The sequence below is a fragment of the Phocoena phocoena genome, chromosome 7, assembly GCF_963924675.1.
Source record: "Phocoena phocoena chromosome 7, mPhoPho1.1, whole genome shotgun sequence".
NCBI classification, from domain to species: domain Eukaryota; kingdom Metazoa; phylum Chordata; class Mammalia; order Artiodactyla; family Phocoenidae; genus Phocoena; species Phocoena phocoena.
The window spans coordinates 90,029,778-90,053,904 of NC_089225.1; the positions used below are offsets into that span (position 1 = coordinate 90,029,778).

A 24,127-nucleotide genomic window follows, 5' to 3' on the forward strand; every position below is an offset into this window, starting at 1 on the left:
GAAAAGCACATTGCCCAGGTCTCTCGGGGATCTCCTCCTGTGTAGGGGTAAAGGTAAATGGGTTGGATCTGGGTATTTTGGAAAAGAACAAATTTGCCAAAGGGAGATGATATCAAAAGGAGCTCAGAAGGCATTCAGAGAATGAACAATATTTTGGCTTTGCATCATTGTTTCCTGCTTTCTCATAACTGTATCCAACCCAGTTTAGTCAATAAAAATTAATGAATTCATTTGTTCAGCAACTTCTCAATACTATAAAGATTTCTCCTCTCTGAATATTAAAGAGGAAGTTAGGTTGGCTAGAACAATAACTTTGGCTATTATTTAAAACAAGTCTGAAACAAAACTGAAAATAACTGATGGTATGTGTTATTTTCTACTTACTTTATAAACAGTTCCAAAAGCACCTGAACCAAGTACTTTTACTCTTTTGAGCTCAGTTTCTTTCAAAATACGTAGTTGAGCTTGATTAGGCGCCGTACCACTGGGTGTTAAGGGTTCTACCAACTACAAAGCAAAAAGAGTACAGGTTACACAACTTTTGATCCAACAATCAGTGTTCCTCTCTTTTTCTCTCTGGTTCACTTTCTCACACATAGAAAACACACACAAGACCACTTTTCCTTGACAAACAATGTGTTTGTAAAATGGATCACTCACAATTCCTTCTGACCCTACCCTTTCTCTTCTCATGCTATTCACCTGGGTGAACACAAGTAACAAATGTGTACCTACCTTGAGGCATACTAGTCTAGGGGATTTTTTTCCCACTTTTTATGGAAATTTAGAGACTGATTAGGGGCTCTTAATTCTACTTTTTCATGCTCCTTCCTTTTGGAAAACTTCATCTAAGACTTAAGAGATTTTACTTATGCCAGTGTACTCTATCAAAGTTTTTTCTCATTTCAGGAAATTCGATACATAAAAATTAAATAAATACAATTTTTAAAAATTAAAAAAAGCTACCTTCTTATCATTTAATACCTAGCAGGGAAGTCAGGACAGACATGTCAGAAGAGAAGAAAACAAGTTAGCACAATGTCAATACCCCAAGACAGTGTTTCTAAATCTTTCATGTACATATGAATTACCAGAGTTCTTTGTTAAAATGCAGATTCTGGTTCAGTAGATATGGATTTGTGGCTGAAATCTGCATTTTTACAGAACTCCAGGAGATTCCTCTTTATGATGATGGTCCTTGAACACATTTTAAGTAGCAAGGCCCTAGAGCACCTTCTAGGTTAAAAATTCTAAAATGCTATAAATTGATTCTAGATCATAAATGAATTCTATGAAATGCAGAGGAATAAAATAACCACTGGGGAGTGAGGTTTGCTTTTTGTGGCTCCTAAAAGGAGGAACACTTTAAAATTGGCCTTGAGATAATAAAAATGGATGGACATGGGGGATGACACTGCCACCAGGAAGAACCGTTTGGACACAGCATCAGGGAGAAGGACAGGTCTGAAGGGTGAGATTAGGGTGGGAAATACCAGTTCCTAAAGTGGGCTGGGTAGCCAAAAGGTAGCCAAAAGGGGTAAATTGGCTGATAATTTTAGATGTCATAGTTTAGATGCCATTTCCAGAGAGGATGGGTAAGCAGGAGAAAGGTATGTAAATGTGCCAATTTCTTGACTATGTGAACACAAAAATGTAGATGAAGAGAGACTCTGGGTACCAAAAAGTTTAAACTGTATGTTAAAATTTTAGAGTTTCATCTATGCTTGAGGAGAAAGGCAAGTCAGAGAAACAAGAGCTTTTTTAAAATTTATTTTTAAGTTAAATAAAAGAACTAAACTTTAAACACAGACAAATAGCTTGTTCTCCCTCAGCATAAGGAAATAATTAAGGCCTACTCCTACTCACATTGTCTTGAAAACCACCACAGTATTTCAAAATGTCTGCTTATAAGGCTAACTGCACTGCAGTCCTCAGCTTGGTTATTATTATCATGCTTCTGTGAACATCGTGGTCTACTTAATTAGCTAAACAGAATCTTGAATGTAGGTAAAGTTTAGGGATGTTAGCAAGAATTTGGGAAAGGTGATAAGAATTATAATATTCTTAAGCTATTTTTTAACAGTCTGGCAACTAATACACTTTTATTTCAATTTCAAATTTATCCTGTAATAATGCATATAACTGCATTCAAGTCCCATAAATCTCAGAAAGAGTCACACAATTCTTTAACAAATCTGAAAAAAATCTCCTGCAGAGGATCCCATTCATTTGAATCCTGCTGTGCAGAATTTCTTTCATAGATTTTGATACACATACTATGTACACAGTAAGAAACCTTTAGAAAAGTTTAAAAGTTATAAAACTTTACAATCATATACAAAAGTCATACAAAAATCATATGCAAGATTGGGGACTGGATTTTAGCAGTTTAGGCTAGATAGACTTAAAAATATATATACATGTATTATATATAGGCATATACTGTGCAATAATTTCATATTTTGAAAACTTTACAATTCTACCTGCAATTTTATTAAGTATCATTCAATTTATTTCTACAAACACATTTTTCCCCCCAGGAATTTGAGTATTATACCATTAAAAGAGCACAGTTTTATTTTATGACCCAGTATGGTAGAAAGACAATTGAGTTTAAATTTGTGGGTTTGTATATCATTGTTGCCACTTACAGGCTTAGAACGCAATTTGCCTTTCCTGGCCCTTCATTTCACATCTGTGAAATTGGTATACCAATAATTATCTTAGAAGATTGTTAAAGGATGAAATGGTATATACATAGGTGGAAAACTCTGGAACATTACCTGCCATAATATAGGCACCAAATCTGTCACTCTTCAAGGGATAGGATTATATCTCATTAATACATTTCTAAATCACAGCATCTATCAAAGCATCAAGCTTACAGTGCATCTCAATAAGTGTATATTGAAAAAGAGATTTTCTACTTTTATGCATGCAACAGAAAAAAGACAATCTGGGTCAACATGATTTTGTGAAGCGTATCAATTTTAAAAATCTTCCAACAACATATCATGTTTTAACAAAGTTTTCACATCTGAGGCAGATTTCTAGCTTCAGTATTTAAGAATTTAAGTTGAACCTGTTAAAAATTCCTCTTCTATTTAGATGGTAGAAAATCACAGTTATTTACTTTTACTGAGAGAAAGATGAGAATTCAACAATTAGCTAATTTAGTCCTAAGCTACAACTTTCTATAAAAAATAGAATATGCTTATAAAACCAATCAGTATGTGTTTATTTAGTAATGAAATGCCAATTTGGAGGGCATTATTAGAAAGCACCATATTAACAGCACAAAACAAAACAACTATTTTCATAGCAATGAGCTTTTCCTACACATAGTTAAGAGACAGAATTTGTCTTCTATTTATTCAATCACCTAAATATCCACTGCTATTCCAAACCTTTAATTCCTTTCCAACTCTAGTTTATTTACTTCACTTTTCAGAATTCTTTCAGTGACTGCTCCAAGCTGTCCATAAGGGAGAATTCTACCTGTCTGCATCATCCTAGCTAACCTGAAAATATGCACAGCACATGGGCTGTGCCCAAACTTTTATTCATGTTCACATGTACAAGGCTGAAAGTGATCAAGTTGATCTTTTGTAACATCCAGCTCAAGTCAGAATCATTACTATGTTCACTCTGTGTATATAACTACCATTTTTATGCTTGAACGTGTCTACTGATAAGACAGCCCATTTAATTTCAGATAACTTCAATCATTAGAAGTATCTTCTTATATGTAATTGTATAGTAGCTTTCTGAAACTTTCAAATAATTCTATCCAGATTTAACTTTTGGGGGAAAAGAGCTAAAATTTAATTCATTATCAGTGTGAGAAACATATGAATGAATGAATATTCCCATTCCTTTCAGTGTTAAGAGGAAAAGTCAAAATGTCACACTGACAGTGAGACAGAAAACAAATGCAAAGAAGGCAGACTGTCTCAGTACAGATTTGCTCTGAAATGTTCAGATAGGCATGGATACGTGTATCAGGAGAAAGAGGTAGGATTCGAGTTGAGAAGGATATGGTAACACATGGTCTTCTGCAATCGTTTTTCCCCTATAACCTTTATGGTGAAAACGATCATCTTGCATGCTAGAGAATTCAGTGTGGCAATACAAAAGAAATTATAGTATTTTATGGATAATTTACACATTCACAATAACTAACATGCATAATATTAAATGCACCTCATAAATAGTGTGATAAGGCCTATGTGATTACAAAACTAAGCTTTATCCTGAAGCTCATCTTTTCACTGCTGCTATAATGAGATCAGTGGCTACCAATTTAATGGCCCTAATTAAAGCATAAATTGCTTGCCAATCTGGCTTTATTTTAAACCAAAAAAATTCTATTGTTTTCTAACATTTTTCTAGTTCTGCTACTGAGATATTCTCTGACTCAGATATTTTCTAGTTCTGTTACTTGTATATCCTAGAGCTTGTTAATGGACCCTTGTCTCCAAAAGAAACAGATCTGGCCCAATATGATAATTTCCTTGACCCCTGCTATTTGCCCTCTTCAAGCCATGAGCCTGCCTTGACTACACTTATTATATACTCTGATTTTCCATCAACTTTGTATACCATACTATAAAATATAAACCTTCAGCAGGAAATTGAATAGAATTTTCTCTTGGATTAAAAAACTAAGTATCTAAACCTTCTAAACCTAATGAAAATCCCTAAACACTTGAAGAGAAGAAATGAACACCTCACCTCTGTTTCCAGGAATCTTCTTAAGGCTCTTTTCTTTTTGATGCTCTTCCTTCTAACATAAACTGCAAATGTTAGACCCACGATGACCATGATGAAGAGCCCACCAATGACTCCGGCTGCAATTAGAGGAGTCCTGCCAACCAGAATGGAAAAGTAAAGAAAAAAGTATGAAGAGAGAAAAGACAGAGGAAGAGGAAAAAGCAGTTGGACAAGCCATTATCCACATATCACAAGTCTAGTCAATTAGAAGAAATGCAAATTAAAAATGCATTAAAGCTTTCACAAAACTTTTCTCATGGTAAAAACTGTACCTGTTTTTTGTTTTGCTTTGTTTTTTAGTAATAAACCATGCACAGACAACTAATCTTTGGGGATGAGCAGCCACAACATGCCATTTGATGAAAAAATGTAAAATTTGATGACAAAATGAAGAATGTATGCCAAATTTTTGATATAGGATAATTTTAAATCATTTTAATTTTACTTTTATCTATAAAGAAGTAGAAATGCATTTAAATAGTATTGTTGTGGTTTATAATATTATTTTCAACGTCTTCTCTGAAGCAGGCTTTCTCAACAGTGGCACTATTGACATTTGGGGCTGGATACTTGTTCATTCTGGGGACTGTCTTTCGTATTTTAGGATGCTTAGCAGCATCCTTGGTCTCCATCCACTAGAAGCCAGCAACACCTCCATCCTCTAGTCATGACTGTCTCCAGACATTGTCAAACGTCTGTCAAAATCACTGCCAGTTGAGAACTACTGTTCTAAACCAAAAATGAGTGGTCTGAGGACCTATGAACCCCACACTTCTGGTATATAGAGATATCAACAGAGAGATGCATTGACAAAAGTGCTATTTCAAACTCTGGCAAGGGCAACTTTGCTGGGACAAAGGGTACGAGAAAGATGAAGACTGGGTCAGATGGGTTTTCAGAGTTATGATGACTGGAGTAAGCATTGTTATTAAAAGTATGAATAAGCATCATATACCCATGAAAGATGTCTACACACTAAGTATTAAATAAAAATATGTAAATAGTATTAAAAAGGGATTAGGAAGAAATTGGAGATTTTTATTCTTAAAATGTTTATCTAATATATTGTTAGCTAATGTATAATTTTGAAACTGATCACTTTTTGTTTTCCCAGATAAATTTTTGCTTGCTTGAAAAGTAATGTTTATGGTCTTAACTTCTTGTTCTAGAGTAGAGTAGTATCTATAAGCTTTCTGTAGTCAGAGCCCTGAAATATATTAATTTCATATGCCATAGCAAGCCGTTCAGAGTAAAACACATAGGTGTTGACTATGAAGTCATGATAGATATCAAAACTAAAAAGTAACTCCCTGAATGCTCATGCTTTCCATAGTAAAGTGTCTTATATTTTATATTCCTATTTATAGAAGAACCTACTCTATACAGCTACCCTCCTTCAGAAAAAAAAAAAAAAATTACTTGTTCTTGAAACGTAAACTTCTGCTCAAAGACAGATCGGAAATAACGAAGGCAGATGATCCTAAATAGAATTTTTAAATTTTAAAGAGCTCTGGGAAAAAATCTGGGTAACTTCTTCTATAAATTAAGTCATGTCTTTTAAACATTATAACTGTTATATTATTGTCATATAAAACTGCAAAGAAAGCTTAAAATGTAGTTCATCCTAAAGGTTGTTTCCTGACAGCTCAAAGTCCTACAGCATACTGAAATGTTGCTATAATTCAACTAGATTTTCCTAAATGGAATTTTCTTAAGACTTAAAAATCTATGCTGAGAAAATTAAAGTATGGAAACAAACTCATCATTGTGATGTGTTTTGGTGTGTGTAAGATCACATTTTTGGTATGCCAGTTATATGTATTTCAGAAAATATTTTAGTTTTCAACCCAAGGCATAATTTTCAGCTCAACTGCCTAACACATCCCTGAAAAGCCACTACTATAAAAAGAACTGTATTTTTATTTCCTGAGCCCAATTTTTTATTGCAAAGGATTTATGTATGATTGAGAATAGTCCCCAGTATTTTTTTAATTGTGGATTTGAACTAAACTCTAAACTTCCTCTGCTTATCTATTTTTCAAAAGAATAAATGGTATGTATTTATGACAATATTTGTCAATGTCACTGTAAATTAAAAGAAAATTCTTTTTTTTTTTCATTTTAGGAATGATCACTTCCAATAGAACAAAACAAGATCCCTGACTCTATTTTTTTTTCATCTAATTTGGATGGATATCAGTTATCATATCATTACTACTTAGTTTAGTCATGGCAATGAAAATAAAACATTCAAAAACTCAATAGACAGTAATTTCTATGATTTTTCTAGTTAGCTTTTAGTTTTGATATTTTCCCTCAGCAGTTCCTTGGTTGACTTGCATTCCTCTAGCTTCTTTCTTTTACCATTCTACATGAATGATAAAGGTACAACCAACCTGAAGAAATAAAGAACCAGAGTTTCTGCATCTAAAACTAATAAATAAATGATTTTTTGGATATTTTAAGAGGCCAAACTCTTCTTATTCCAGAGAAAGTTACTCTTGAAAAAGAACATCAACCACAAGGAAGCAACCAATTAATCTGAAAAGGGACAATGTTCTATAAGAAAACTTGCTTGTTCTCTTTAATGAGTATCATGAAAAAAGGTACTGATCTTGATCAAGAAGACTTAAAGTTCACAAAACCAGACATGAAATGAAACCCTGGCCTGGACTCTAGCATGGACAAGCCAACTGTACAGAAATTTTTTAGACAACTTGAGAAATTAGAATATGGATTAGATAGTAGATGAAATAAAAATGTGTTGGCATGTAAAGACATGGACCAGAAATTGAAAAGACTGAGTTACAAAACAGTAGGATTTAATCAGAAAAAAGTTCATATACACATACACGTATATGTGTGTAAAAAGATCTGGAAGAATGTACAATAAGACACTATGACTCTAGTGTTCTTATTTTTGTATTTTTACTTTTGGGCATTCTCTAATATTCTACAATATATTTATTTTCCCTTTGAAATAAAAGTTAATTAAATTTAAGAAAAATACAGAAAAAATAAATCATTGTCTAAAAGCTTAGTTTTACAATAATGGCCTTGTTTTCTTTCTTTATTTTTTTTTTGAGTGTTTATTTTGCATCTTTTCAATTAAGAATTCATTTTGCTATTCCCTGTCCACTTTTCTGATCTAAGTGCTTCTGCAGATATTTTCTATTCATTATAGCTTAATGTGTCTGAGACATTTAATTACCACTATGTTTCTTATAATTAACATTATGCTTTATAAGACCACTCTAATCTGAAGTTATACTACTTACACATTTCCTATGCCCCCTGCAGTTTTGATGATTCCTAGATATTTGTAGGTGTAGGATAGATGCCCATTTTTTTTTTTTTTTCCTGAGAGTTAATGCTTCACTCTTTATGAGGATCCTTTGGATGAAAGGGATATAGCTACTTAAGTTGCTTTTTTAAATTACTGTATATCCCTCCTAGGTCTCATGCTGACTATTTCCAACTAGGCTATATTCCTGAAAGAGTGTGTTCCTCTTATATGTTAGTCAGAGTAGCCTCCAAGAGGCTGAAATGTGACACTATTAATGAAATCAAAACCAAGAGACCTCGAGTACTCTGTAATCCCTTATCTGTAACAGGATTATTATTTGTTTCCTATCTTTTACCTGTCCATTAAAAATCGCTGGGATCCCCTAAAGTATACAAGATAGGACATGACAAGTGATAAGTGCAAGCTTTTTCTAAAAGGATGCTATCAAGTGATATTTTACCTTATTCTGTGATTTAGAAATAGTATAATGAAACTGATATTGTCTACTCATAGAAACTGATATAATAAGGATTCTGAATCACAAATGAGCTTGACTAATTTATATAAAAGCATGTAACTTGGTTTTCACAATTTCATTCAGAAGTTCAGAGACAACACAATGCATTATACTCTACTGCCTTGAATGTAGTTACCTATTTTAAACAGTTATATATAGAAGAGTAGTGTCTTCCCAAACCATACTACTCATATAATAAGATGTATTCTTATTACTCATTACTCTGTTGAACCATGCTTTTCCTCACTGGAGAATATAAAATGTGAGAGAATCATGGAAGCTGATTTTATAAACATCCAAATATTTTCTTTCATTGATCTGTTTCCTTCCAGATAACAGATCACAAATAAAATATAGTACAGTCAATATAATTTATGATTAAAACTCAAATGGTTTTAAAACTATTCCATTATACCAGTTTTCATTTAAAGTCAAGGGCAGGCTATTCTACAAAAAAATGTGCAGTGGTATTTTCTTTAAAATTGTAAACGGTAAAACTGGTAGTTTGATTAATATAGTCACCAAATCTAAATCTATAGGATTCCTTTATATAAATTTCACCAAATAAAATGATTTTAAATTTGTAATACAGGTATATTTTTCTTCATTTCTTAAATACAGAATAATTTTCGGTTACAGATAAAGGAATCAATCAGCAGCCCTATAACACACTGACAGTATAGTTTGTAACTCACTGTATTGACTTTAAATCAGAGACCTCCATTTTTAGAAGCTTCTAAAGTAAGTAGTTTGAAGATGGGTCATCAGAAGTTGCTGGATCAGACTTAGGGCTGCTTCACTGCTTATCTATGGGCACTAAAGGTTAAGCTGATTTTTAAAAAATTTACACAGAAGTAAAAACAAAAAAGAAAAGCTGCAGGCTAGTCAGATAATTTTAACCAGACATTTTTGTATAAGAAAGTTTAAATAAAATTATAAAATAGTGCCTCTAACATTATTATTTTGTGTTTATCTTCAAATCTGCATGCTTTTTCCTTATAGTGCTGTATCATGCTGGAAAGATGTTTTCACATCAGACCAGTCCGAGCTTCATTTATGTTGTGCCTCCACTGGTTGTGAGCAGTGCCTCTATCAGATGACTCAGCTGAGATGCACATAAGTACATGCTTCATGTAAGGCAATGAAAAATAAATATAGCAGGAGCCAGCTAATCTTTCTTGGATTCCTGAGATCTGATACACTTGCCTCTAGATCCTGCCTAGTAGTATTCTTAAATCAAATACCTTTAAGCACTGGCAAATCACATGCCTCCTGTAGGCCAGGACAGTCTCAGTTTGTACCACTGTTAAGTACCAGTAGAACCCAATTCACTCTCAAAAGTGCCCTGTGAGCAATTAATCAAATGTTTATCCTTAAATAAACACTTAGCCCAAGTTAGAGAGTCTAGGATACCTTAAGATAACAAGTCTTTACATATATATGTATAAATAAACAAACAAATACATACATATTCATACAGGACTATCTAAGTATTAACAAGTTTCACTTCCTGGCAAGGTAAATTAATTACTGCCTGTAATAAACCTATATATAACATAAATGGATGTTTCCTAAATTAGAGTCAGATGTGATGATTCTCTGTAATCTTATATTTTCTTTTAAAAATATAACTAGATAACATTGGCTATCATCTTGTACCCTATCTTCCCTCTGAAAATGTTACACTGACCATCAGACAAAAGCATGAGTATATCATGAACCAGAGGTTAAATGTATCCTCAGTAATATACTTCACGTTTCCTAATTTGCTCTTGCTATAAGAAAAATGTAGTTGATCAAAAACATTTTGACACTTTAGTGAAAGAAAATTCTTAGAATCAGTTGCCAACTGAGATAAATAATGCAACTTTGCAAACAGGGACATTTTCAATATTATATTAATTATGTAAGTAAGCAGTTTAAACATAGCAAAAGTGCTGTCCAAATAAGAGGAAAACAAGATTTGACTGCCATTAGGTACTCATGAGTTTTATGGCACATATAGTGTCACAAAAAAATTCATTTCATTTTCAGTGGGAAATAATCTAATTGAAATGAAAATGTCAAAGACTTTCTATCCTGATATAGAAATATCCCCTTTCATAGAGGTAAACCAGAGATTTATTTGGTCTTATATACTACACTTAAGTTCAAATAATTTAAATAGATTGACTATGGACTTTTGATTCTAATAATACTTGTATATTTTTAATTAAAATTTTCTTTTTACATATACTGCATATTTTCACAATAACTATGCAATGTTGAGCTTATAACCTCCATTTTAAAAATAAAGAAATAGACTCAGAAAAGTTAAGATACTTAGACAAGGTCAAACATAAATAGTAATGCTAACATTTTACATCTTGTAATCTCAAGTCCATCAGTTTTTCAGCTATATATGTTGTCTTTCTAAAGATGATTCATTAGTATTTTTTTAGGGTAGATAAATACAATTCATTAGATTTTTCTTTAATACCTAAAACCTATAGTAGATAATACAAAATAAATTTATTCAGGGGTTCTCATAAACTCTTTGATTTTGTATTTAGTTATATCTTAATATTGTAATTCTCATCAGACTATCATTTTAGCGGAATTGCTATGTTCACTGTGATTTAAGTCTATTAAATCTTTTATGCTCTTATTGAAGTTTATAAGTGATCTTATACTTCACTGAGTTTCATTTTATTTTTTCAGTGAGAAAAGAGTTAAGAGGATTTGGGGGGCTTAAAAAAACACTGGATTTCCTTTAAGAAAAGCAAAATTAAGCAGTATCTGTCATTCTAGTGATAGTCCCTACTGCGTTGTTACTCTGTTCAGTCTTCCCCAAAGCGGCTCAGATTTGAAACAAGAGACCCTGAAACACTAGGAAATATTGAAATTCCCCAGAAGACATTTTAAGGGTTACTGACTAGGGCAAGGAGAGCCACATTCATGTTGTTTTTTTTCCCTTGTGAAAACTGTGCTTATTCTGACCCAGAATTCCACCTGCTCTATAAATATGACACATCTTTTCTTCTTGAGCAAATGAAAGTGATGTGGGTCAGACTCTGAGGTAGACATCAGTTGACAGTTACAGGTTTTATCTGATGAGACCTAGAGTATTACAGTATGTCTCTCTCCTTCGATTAGGATTCACAATTCCTCTATTATACCTTAACTATGACCAGGAGTGTTGAGTGCTGAAACAAATGAATCAAAACATACTGCCCCTCTTCCTAACTAAATTTAAACATTTCTTGACTTGTCTTCATGTGTTTAAATAAATCTTTTTCCCCAATATTTTTTCAATATGAAAATGTTACATATTATTCAATAACACAGTGTTACGAAGTGTTTCAGAAGAGATATTACCATTAAATGAATATGTAAATATCATTTGGATTATTTTATGTCTAGAATTAGCTCTGAGAAAAATTTCTAATAGTTTCATGGTAATTCCTTCCTTCTATTTGTAAGTAATATTTACACCTATCTATGGGTTTTTGTTTGTTTGTCACAATTTTAGGGAAAGCATACAAACCTGTACATTTGATTTTTGAGGCAACTATTCTCATGATTAAATACACCATCCTGAAGATACAAATAATCCACCTATGAATTTTACACTTATGAATTTTTTTCTGCTTTACTGAGGTATAATTGACCTATGAATTTCTACAAATGAAATATTGAAAGGGAATTAGATAAGGAAGAAATTCTCTGTTAACAGCTCTTTGTAAGAGCTCAGATGAATTTTTAGTCCTCAGACTTGTGTGGTTTATACCTATTACACAATATCATTAATGTTTATATTAGTAGAGCACTTTTAACATCATCTTTATAGATTGAATATATAAGTATGTTTAATGAAACAGAAAATTGTAAATATTTAATTACAAAATATATAATCCACTAAGTACTACTCCATTTATTACTCCTTCATTACATAGACGGTAATCTGAAGCAATATGCCAAAGGATTAAAAAATTGAAGATAAAAATCTGAAAATTTCAGTTGTGACCTACCAAAATTGTTCAGCATGCTAGGAATTAATTAGTTTCACAATAGAGCAGAAAATATTACATAAATACTTCTCTATGAAGTAAAGTGGGGCACCATCCAGGCACTATTCTTTGCTCTCCTATGTTAAAAATTTTCTTCACCTCAAAATCTCCATTCATTCTAATCACTGTAATCTCACATATCTATGTTACTAACAGGTATCATAGACTATGGCAAGTTGCATTTACCTTTATCTATCAAGTCATTACACCACACATTTGTGTCATGTTTACTGGGTACAATTACATAATACAGATTTAAGCAGTCCCATTTTGAGAGGATTCACAAACTAATTTTTTAAGTAATAGTTTTTTTTTATTTTACATACAAATACATATATAAAGCATCTTTGATTGCTTTTAGTATGCTTTTAAGGCACCCCAATCCTTGCCTTAGACTAAAAACTTTTTTTTTTTTGATGAAATGTTTACACACAGGCAGTAAGAAAGTGTCCTTCTTGAAAGAAAAAAAACAACAACTCCTTTTCATTCAGATGATACGTTTTCTACTTATTTTGCCCTGTTGGTACCCTTATTTCCCTCTGAGGGCACTTCCAAGTGTTAATGGGGAGTTGGATGAAATGAGAAGGGAGGAGACTTTGAGAAGAGGTACAGCTGCAGGGAAAATGCCAGGATTTTGGACATCCATGTGGGGTCACTGAACATTTCTTCCAGGATTAAAAAACAAAAGTGACTTTTACCAGGTGTTTTATATGTCTTATGTCAAATAATTCTTCTGACATGATTATTTATGTATGATGAATCTGAGGTAGGTTATATAACTTGCCCCAGGTCATGAGCATTCTAAGTGGAGAGTCAAGATTTGAATCTTGGCATGGTTTCCTCTAAAATCTTTTTTGCTTCCATTAACATATGAATATAAGAGTATATTAGGGGGGCTTCCCTGGTGGTGCAGTGGTTGAGAGTCCACCTGCTGATGCAGGGGACACGGGTTCGTGCCCTGGTCCGGGAAGATCCCAAGTGCTGCGGAGTGGCTGGGCCCGTGAGCCATGGCCGCTGAGCCTGCGCGTCCAGAGCCTGTGCTCCGCAACGGGGGAGAGGCCACAACAGTGAGAGGCCCGCGTACGGCAAAAAAAAAAAAAAAAGAGTGATTACTCTCCTAATATACTAGATAAATAGGCCATGAAGAGAAGATATTTTCAAGACTGGTTAGCTATTTTAATAGTGCTTATTGGTGGCAGTGAGGGACATAGTAGGGAAGCATAGAGGCTGAGGCAGAAAAGTATTTCCAGCAGCAGAAATGATTCAGTGTATAAATCTGATGGTGAAGACAGACAAAAGAGGAGTCAAAGATGGCTAGGCTCCCGTGCCTGCATGAGTGGAAGGCTGATGACTCCATTCATGGACTTGAGAAATCAGGAGAAAGACATTTGGAAGGAGAAGCGTTGATTCTTTGGGGTCTATGGATTTGAGGTGCAGAACAATATACAGGTATATTGTTATCTTTTCACTATGCCTTCAAATTTCTGTGTCCCCTTGTTCCTCCTCTAATATCAAGACTTATACCTGTGTTGATTTTAATAGCTTCTCATTTTTAATTGAAGAGAGCCATGGATAACATAATGTCATTTCCTTTAAATTTTTCCAATACTTTCTTTTTTCTCTGGGAATGCTAGAAATGCAAAAGAAGAAAAAGCTTGGTTCAAGGGCTTTTTTTCATTTCTGTTTTCTTTCCTCCCCCTTTCCCTTTGTTTTCCTAAGCAACTGTTATTTTTCAGTTTGATTTCTTTCATTAAGTTGAAGTCTGCTGAATCAATCTATTTTTGTTCTGACCTTTTGAGACCATTCATTTTTAAGTGTAACACAACTCTAAAATAGCTAATATATTTAGAAATCTTATTTGTACTATTGTACATGGAGCTGCTCTTCACATTGGGTAACACATGCTGAAACCCTGTGCCTTTTTAAGTCTATATGGATCTTTGTTAATTTTGAGTCCTAATGACATCCCCTTTATGGAGAATTTAACGTTTGGCATTAAACTTAAACAAAGTTCTGTAATTGAAAAAGATAGCTAAACATAATGATTCTGAAAGAGGCCATTTCATACTTTTTATTTTATGATTTGGTAATTTTCATAGCAACAACCTTATGTTCATATATAAAGGGCTAAGTGCTAATAAACGGCCTCAATTTTATTGCCATCTCTGTGATCCAATTCATTCCATTTTGCTATCATATTTACAAGAGTATCTCCCCTTAGCACTATGCGTCTCTTTTATACACTCCCAAACTAAACTTAATTTAGTTGTTTATAATTATTCTCTCTCAGATTATTTTCTATTTCTAGGTAAATTATAAGCCCTGTAAGGTTAGGGATTATTATTTCTACTTTTATATTGCCCTATACCTCCAGTAATATTCTCTAAGAAGATTCTCAATAATTATCATTAAATAAATCAAACAGCAAATAGGGTACTTTAGGTGATAATATATTTAAGAAAGAATGCAATTATTTCACTTAAGACTTTTATAGTATTTGGAACAATTGTGAATTGCTCAATTCACTTGTGCTCTATTAAATACTGAACTAATTCCCATTACAATTTAGTTTCTCCACGAAATCAGTACTTGTCAACGTCACTAATGGTTTCTTTATTGTCAAATTAGTCATTTCTTAGATCTAATCTTAACCAATCACTTAGTAACACATCATGTGAGTGATCACTTTCCCTTTCTTAAAACACTGTCTTTCCTTGAGTTTCTCCTCTATCTGGTCAGTCCTTTTCAGTCCTGTTATTTGCTTCCTCCTTATCTCCCTGACCTCTAGAGGTAGAAGGGTCCCAGGACTTAACCATTGGATTTCTTCTCTTCTCTACTTACATTTACTCCCTAGAGATGATATCCTCCATCTCTTTATCTATGTAGTGATAAGCAAATCTATATCTTTAGTCCAGACCTCCTCTCCTCTAAATTTATATTTTAATTTCAATTTCAATTGATGTCTCCACTTAGATAGCTAATATCTCAGTCTTAGAAATTCCAAAATAAACTTTGATTCCAACAACCTTCTCCTCCCAAAAGGTATTTCCTCCTCCTCCCTAAGTCTCTTATTTTGGCAAATGGCAATTTTATCTTTCTGTGTTCTTTCACATTCCACACCTATTTAAGCTAAGAAAAAGCTTACAAACACATAATTAGATCCTTGCTCATTACTGTTCCTTTCTTCTCTACTTAAGTATAGTCTATCCCTTTGGGGGCAAATATTCTTTTATTTCTAATCTATAACATTTAGTTCTAATATATCCCATGCTATCTACTGACTTATGGTTTAATTTAGCTCATCAAGGAGTTCTACAATAGCATTGCAATTTTAAGGGTCTTATTTTCATGACCAATATGTAAATTTCAAAATAAAATTAGGGACATGTACATATTCAGAGCTTAAAGGTAAAATAATGGAATTTCTATTTTTAAAAGTACAAATATAAGCCCTTTAAGTGCTGGAATTGTGTCACAGATGTCTTCATGTTTTTTGGAGGCTAGTTTGTCTCATGAAAAGAATCATTAAATAATTATTACACAAATAAATAACTGAATGCATACTTTACTTCTGTATTTAGATACTTTTCATCTTAAATCAACCCTTAAAAGCACATGAATATTTCAACAATTTCAGAGTTTCCTATATATTTTTAAACTTAACAAAAGTATAATTGTAAAGAATTTCTAGTGAAAAGAAAATGGGAAAAGTTATTTCATGTTTCTTGAACTGAAGCTAATATGTGTTTAATATTTGCTTATTTCTGATTTTTAAGTAATAAGTAAAATAATATTTTCTCATAAAAGCAATGAAAATAATCCTTGGACCAGTTGTTATTTTTGTTTGCTTGTATTAGTTTAGTCTATCTCTCACCCTCACCATATACTGTGTCAAAGTTTCCGGTTGACTAACCCAACTGTCATTCTTAATCCCCTGCTCCCTAAAAACTCCTAATCTAGGGATTTTTAAAAAGCTCAACAACTTCCCCAGTCTCTCTACATCTTGATGTGAATATACAACAAATTTCTAGCCAATGAGAGAAAAGCAAATTTCAGCTAGAGGAATTCTGGGAAAGGAAAGGTACAGCTGATGAAATCTGTCCCTCCTCTTGTGTCCTCAGATGTAATGCTTAGAGCTGCAGCAGCCATCTTACTACCAAAACAGAAAGATAAGAAAATGACATGGATTCTGACCCCGATGTTACTGATCCATAGAATCAAAGGCAATAACAGCTCCCTCACTTCTAGACTTCTGTATTTTAAAGAATAACACATAAAACTATTTGTCGAAGCCACTAACATCAGGCTTAATTTCACTTGTAGCCCAAGTAAAGTCCTAACCGAAAAAGGAACTATGTCCAGATTTTCCAAGTTTAACTTCTTTTCTTGCATTGAACTATCATATGCATTATCTCTAGACAATCAGATTTTTAAAAACAAAAGATGAAACAGATGGCTCTTCCCTTTTTCAGGTAACAGTTAATAACCCTGGTGCTTCTATTATGTTTGCTTAATTATCACAGTCTCTTGGTTATTTAGCAGGCTTTACCTACATCAGCCTTGACTGAACACTCTTATTGGGGGTGGGGTGGGGAGGTGCCCTACACATATACAAGTAACACTAAGTAGAAGTTTGTAAAGCTTCTTCAAGAACGTAGTTTCTGAGTCGTGGAATTTAAATATGTTGTAATGGACAGCCTATTCATTGCCATCCATTTTCAAATAGTGATAAAATTCAAAAGTACTAAAATGTTTTCATAATTTACGAACCTCAAGCAAATATTGTACTGGAAAATCAATAAAGAGAACATGAAGAAAACAGAGTTCTTCATTAGCATTTAACTTGGCAAAACATGAATATCCAATTTTTCTAATTCCTGGGCCCATAGCAGATTGGAAGTAACCCAAAGGAAAAAAAAAAATGATAGGGTAAAGCTGTTTCTGTCTATCTCTTTTAAAATACTCTGCAGAGGACTCAGAGAAAAGACAAACAAACCCTCCTTGCAGAGACTTTTGGTGACTGCGCTCCACTTTAAATAATGTTTTTAGCATAGAATGGATAGCTTTTATATCCTAAGGGGAGGTCCATTGTGACCAAACTCACAAGAACACATTTTAGAGCATCTAACAATGTTTAACAATATAACTCCTTTTTGAACTTATATAAATGCCCAATCCCTAATTAGAACACATTTCTAATTATGGGGAAACCCATTTTTTTCTCAAGCAATTGCTTAGAAGATGTTATGATTCTGCAGATGTTCTGAATACAGATTTAGAGCCACCAGATAACATAAACAAAGAAAAAAAAATCAAACCTAAGTCAATTCAAATAACATTGAAATAATATAATAGCAAGACAACTTTACACTTTGCCTGAAACCATTTCATTTACATGCAAAAGAAATCATTCCTACTAAGGAAAAAAAAATCCACATCTATATGAACCAGATTCTCTTCCTTCCCAGCTAGAATATTAATTTTTCAATCTGTTGTCTATTATTTTTTTATTATTGAAATTATGTACACTATTAACATTAGGCTATATTTGATAGTATATACTGTTTTAGGCATCCAGGGATGAATATTTTAAAATCTCTTTCTCTTATAAATGATCATGAAGGAAATCTAAAAGCGTACGAAGTTGACTATTAATTCCTTTTAAATGTCTTGACTGACGCATATCTACAAAATTTCTTCTTCTCAGTCTTTTAATTTTTCAGATTACATATCTTTATTTTTCCATGTGGGAAATTATCTAAGCAAATGGATCACCTTTACGTATAATCATGCCACCTGAGTTAATGCAAAATTTCAGTTTTTCTTAGGGCAAATAGAAGAACAAGGGATAGCAGTTAATAGGACTTAACTTCACTACCCAGCAGTGAGTTGATGACTGGAAAACATTATCTCTTTGGGACCACTGATATATTAGTACTTCAGTTTTTTGGCAAAATAGTCAAAAACAAAACAATCTAATTTACAATCTATTTTAAACAATTTACAACAGTAAATTTAGGATGATATGCAACAGTCACCAACCTGTAACATCCATTCTAGTTATTCTTTATTATCAGGTAATGATGTCTTAGTAATTAAAAGAGAGCAAGAGGTAGAGAGAGAGAGGGAGGGAAAATAAAGGGAGAGGCCCTTTGAAGAAATCTAGAGTTAGTATTTTTTTAGAAAGGTTTAGGCATTGCTAGAACTAAGTTAATTTTTAAGTTTTACTAAATTATTTCAAAACTATATAGGATCAGAGTCATCTTATGAATTTTTAAACCATTAAAGATCCATTTATGTATATCTGTCCATCTAGGATTACTTAAAACCAATTTTTAAAAAATCAACAAACTTTGAAAGAAGGTTAATTAAGCTTATTTATCCATCAAGTCCTCTCTATAACATGATTGATGACACCATAAAGAAAGCAATACATTCATTAGAAGAAATTTTTAAATCAGGCAGTCCTTGGCAACTTTTGGTGAAATCTTTCAGCCATACTTTGATGGGACTCATCTAATTTTAGATAGGTATAAAAAATTATGATATCAAATTATATATAAATATAAATGAGACTGTAACTCAAATGTTTTCTAACTCAAATATTTGTAGTTTTGTAATTTTTAATATATTGTCTATTTGATTTTTTGAATAATGATTAGCAAAATGAATGATAAATTGAGTATTTTCCATGTATTTTAATTTATGCCTAGCTAAACATATTTTTTATAATGCCAGATATACACATATATGTTATTTTATAATTTGTGAAAGACACAAATTTGGAACAATCTATCTTTCAATATAGGATTGGTGGTACATTAATGGTAGGGAAAACAATGCAACCATAAAAAGAAGCTATTGATCTGGAAGGCTGTTCATAATGTACTATTAAGTTAGTAAGGTAAGTTGCTGAATAATGTGTGGTGTTCCCATATCTGTAAATAAATGAAACCCTTTGTTATTATATTTATGTATTAGTGTATGAGTAAATGTGTAGAAGGATAAACATACATATATACACACATATCTCTATATTTAATACACTGAGCATGTTTTATTTTTGTAATTTTAAATATCATTTTTAAATATATTGAAGATAATAATTAATCTTTAAAAAACAGGAATAAGAAAAGAAAAAGAAATACCTAAATCCCAGCTAGTTTGCTCTAACCATCAGGATGGTGAATTCTACCTTTACTGGCTTTAGATTTAAGAGAGGCTCATGGCACAAATTGCCAAGACAAGAACCATGGTTTGAGGATAAATTTAGTTACATCAATACAATCAGACGCAATATATTTTATTTGTAAGGGATTGTTCCTTACAACATAATTCCTTACTTAAGAGCATTTCAAGGACACTGAAATAGGAAAAAATATTCCTAATTTCCTGATATACAAATGTTCTCTACCTGCACCATTGCACACAAAAAATTGCTGATGTTTGTGATAATGGTGTAATTTGGAGTAATTGTTATATATAGCATTTTGCAATTATCACTACAGGTACTGAAATCTGTTAATTTCTCAGAACATACACAGGGTGCTGTTAGATTCTGATTAAATATTTAACAGTCTTCTAATTTAACGAGTCCGGAGGCATCGATAGCAAACCACAACCTGTTATTTTCCATACAAAAATAAAAAAGGGTGACCTTCAGTTGGATACACATAGAGTAACACATTGCAAATCATTGATGATCTGTGACTTAGCATCAGAATATTTTAAATGCAGTTTATATTGGATTTTAAAATCTCAGACCATTACTCCCTTCACACATTCACACATACTAAAACATACCCTTCCTCCTTCTTGGTAAGATGGCTTCATCTAAAACTTCAGAGAAAATACAGAACATTAAACAGAAACTCCCTCAGCCTTTATCTATTCATCTATCTGAATCTTCTCTACCCTCTATTTCTCTCTCCTGATAAAATGATGACAGGTGTCTTTTTGTCTGCAAGTCTAATCCTTTCACATTTCCTTTGCTCCCTAATTCTTCTAGATTTTTCAGGAAATTCCTATAATTGATGATCTCTCTCTCCTGTGTCTCTACCCTTTCATTCTCTATAAGGCCTTCCAAAACAGACTCAAATTTCATCTATCTTCAATATATCCTTCTCTTGATATTATTCCCTCTCCAACTATTTCCCTAACTCTCTCCTTTTCTTCAAGTGTAAATTTCTCAAAATACATCAACACTAGTTCTCTGTGTTTCACACTTCCTATTCATTTTTATTCCACCTGTATATTCCATAGCTGCACATTAAATTTCCTACTTAACATCACTTGGATCTACCAAAATCACCCCAAATTCAACCCATCCAAAAATACATTCATGAGTTTATTGCCGCCACACTGTGCCACATATAAGTTAATGTTACCAACATCCATCCAACTTTCCAAGTCAGAAACCTAGTAATAATTATGAAGTTTCTTCTCTTTACTTCATATCTAGTTAGTTATCAAGCCCTGTAAAAAATTTTAAATTCTAAATATTTGTTGAGTCTTCTCACTTCTTTCCATCTTCATCCAGCTTCCTGACTTCCAATTCCCTGCTTATTCACGTCCCATAGTTTCAACCTCCCACTCCCATTCTTTGTAATATTTATGGCACTACCTCCAGAACTTTTATTTCAAGTACACTACTTTCAGGCTAGCAGCTTCCCTTTTTTTTAGTTCACCTAGGCTGTTATCTCTACTTCAACAATATTTGATAATATTGGGAACTTCAGGCCATTGACCCTAATGTGTTTTCATTGTACATTCAGCGTCCCTTATGTGCCGACTTCCCTCATTACTCAGCTTAATTTTTATGACCTTTGTTATTATCATTTCTTTTTCATATAGCCTTAATTCATTGGTCTCTACTTCCTGGCTCTAGTAGATACCTGGCAAAACTCCAATCCTGGATAAACACAAATTTCCAAGTACCCATGCCTACATGATCTAAATAGTCATAACATGGCTGAATAAAACACGGCAAAGGGATCATTCTAATTTACACTATACATCTAGTATGAGCTCCTTCTATCTTTGGTGGACTATCAAATCTTCTCTTTCTTAAAAATTCCAATATTGCCTCCCCTACGCTAATCTAAAATGATGACCTCATCTTACATTTCATTTAAAAAGATGATAGGTTGTGAATTGCCCCATCTTCTTACCAGCAAATCCACTGTCTACTTGCCTATTTGCCTATAATCTCTAAATTCCTTCCAGTTACAATGGATGCACAGTTCCTGCTCCTTTCTATGGCCAACTTCTTCACTTGCATACTGAATTCCATCCCTTCTGATAACTAAAGAAAATTTTGCCTGCAGTTGTTCATTATCTCCTGAAATATTTTTTTGAATCATTCCCATCATCTTACAAATGTTATAATGTTTCCCAACTTAAGAAAAACAAACAAAAAAACACTTTATCTTGATTTCATATTCTCTATTTGCAGCAAACACCTTTTGAAAGCTTTCTCTGTACAAGTTGTCTCTATTTCTGTCTCCCAGCCTCTTCTTGAGCCATTTCAAGTCAATCCATTTTGTCGCCACCACTCCAATGGAAACTGCTCTAATCTTTTCAAGTTTCACCCATAACCTCCATCTTGTCAGATAAGATGGCCAATACTTCTTCTCTATCAGCATTAGTCTTAGTCTCACTGCCCTGCACCTAGTAACTTTCTTCACTTGACTTCCAGAATTCATTTTTTTCTTGGTTTTCCTCCTACCCTCAATTTCTCTCTCTTAATCTCCTTTGTTATATTATATCCTTCTCCACTCTTTTGTCCCTTAAATGATGGAATATCCTAAGGCTCATTGCTAAGTTTTCATTTCCATCTGCATAGTCTGCCTGTGCAATCTCATCCAATTTTATGGATTTAAATATTACTGATGATTCAGACCCCTCTCTTGAGCTCCAGAGTGTTACAACTATCTGCCCATTCAAAATCTTCACTCAGATTTCAAGTAAGCATCTCAAGCTTATCACACTCCAAACAGAATTTTTTATTTTCCCCATAAAATTTGTTCCACTTCTTCTTGAGTCTTTGTCTCAGTTTATGACATCACCCCTCACCCAGTTAACTCAGATAAAAAACCCAGGTGTAATCTGTAATATTTTTCTATTTTACCATCCCAACATCATCCAATCCATTTACAATTTTCCTCATAGTAAATAAAAATGCAAATAATTATAAAATGATATTAAATATTTTATATCTTTTACTGCACCGTAAATTTTATATTATGGATTGTGTTAATTTTTTTTTTCGTTCTCTCCTCAGTGCCTGATGTGTAGTAATTATAATGAATATTTACGGGCTGGTTATTGTTAAGTAGCATATATAGAAGAGTGGGTTTTTTTCGTTTTATCATTTCAAAAAAACAAATAAAATATGGTATGCTTGATTGTATCAATAGTGGGAAGACTTTTTCTTAGCAGAAATCATGTTTTACCGTATCAAACAGAATCAAATGATACACAGTCTGGGGATTTTGTACTCATTACGACTTTCAATCAACTTTGCCCCATCCCACAAATCTTACAGTATAAACTAGAGAGGAAAATCTAAAGAAAAAGCCTGCCAAAGCCCAGCACTATATTGTCTGTTATTTTATTGCTGAGTGTCCCTAAAGCTTGGATTCTTATTTCCACCTTTGATAAGTGAGTCTGGGGGTGGCAGCATTAATGGAATTAGTGTCAGGTCTGATGGAAGCAGTTCTCATATGGAACCACAGTACTTTTACCAAATCCATACAGAATTTATAAATAACTGCCACTATAGAAAAGATTAAAAAAAAAACCTTCACCTATGTTTATTCATAAATGTCTTAGATTTGTCACTAATGTATTAATATATAAAAAAGTAAAAATATATTTATATTATGTTACCATCCTACATGAGTATATGCTTAGAACATGGGAAATATTGATATATTCTCACCAAGCAGTGCCAGGTATATTGTTAGACTAAAATATGCTGTGTGAGGACAAGCATTATAAAATGCTATACATCGGAGGAAGGCTAAATAGGTAAAAGTCAGGACTAAGGGAAAGACCACTTGGGAACCAATCTAGTAGAAAGAAGGAAATGTGGTTTTTAGAATCAATCACACACAGTTGAGCTCAAATCTTTGCACTTCCACTTACAAGCCAAGTGATTTTTTGTAAATTGCTTAATTACTCTGAACCTGTTTCATTTGTTAAATGATAATGGTGATAACTATTTTATATCATGAAAGTTAAATGTGATAGTGTAGTGCACCTGATAGACATATATTAGAATTTTGTTTTTTTTAAGGATGGCAAAAAACAAGCTCTAAGTCTGAGATTTTGGAAAAAGCAACGCTATTCTAAGAAAGAAATAAGAACTGTTGTTTTGATTTTTCCGTTGTTCCTTTCTTTCTTATTGCATAGAACAATGGTGGCATTTACTCTGGGATTTGAACTTGGGATTTGAACACTAGGATTTGGGATCCAGAGGTTCAAGAAACAAACAACTTT

General features: G+C 32.9%; 1 protein-coding gene across 1 annotated transcript in view; it reads right to left on the reverse strand.

Annotated features, from left to right (window-relative positions):
- ERBB4 (erb-b2 receptor tyrosine kinase 4) overlaps nt 1-24,127 on the reverse strand; it is a 694,050-nt gene that overhangs the window by 226,310 nt on the left and 443,613 nt on the right. The window contains exons 16-17 of the mRNA XM_065880236.1: nt 4,735-4,867; nt 385-507 (exon numbers count right to left, since the gene is read on the reverse strand). Of these exons, the coding sequence (XP_065736308.1) occupies nt 385-507; nt 4,735-4,867 (256 nt within the window). The remainder of the gene's footprint in view (nt 1-384; nt 508-4,734; nt 4,868-24,127) is intronic.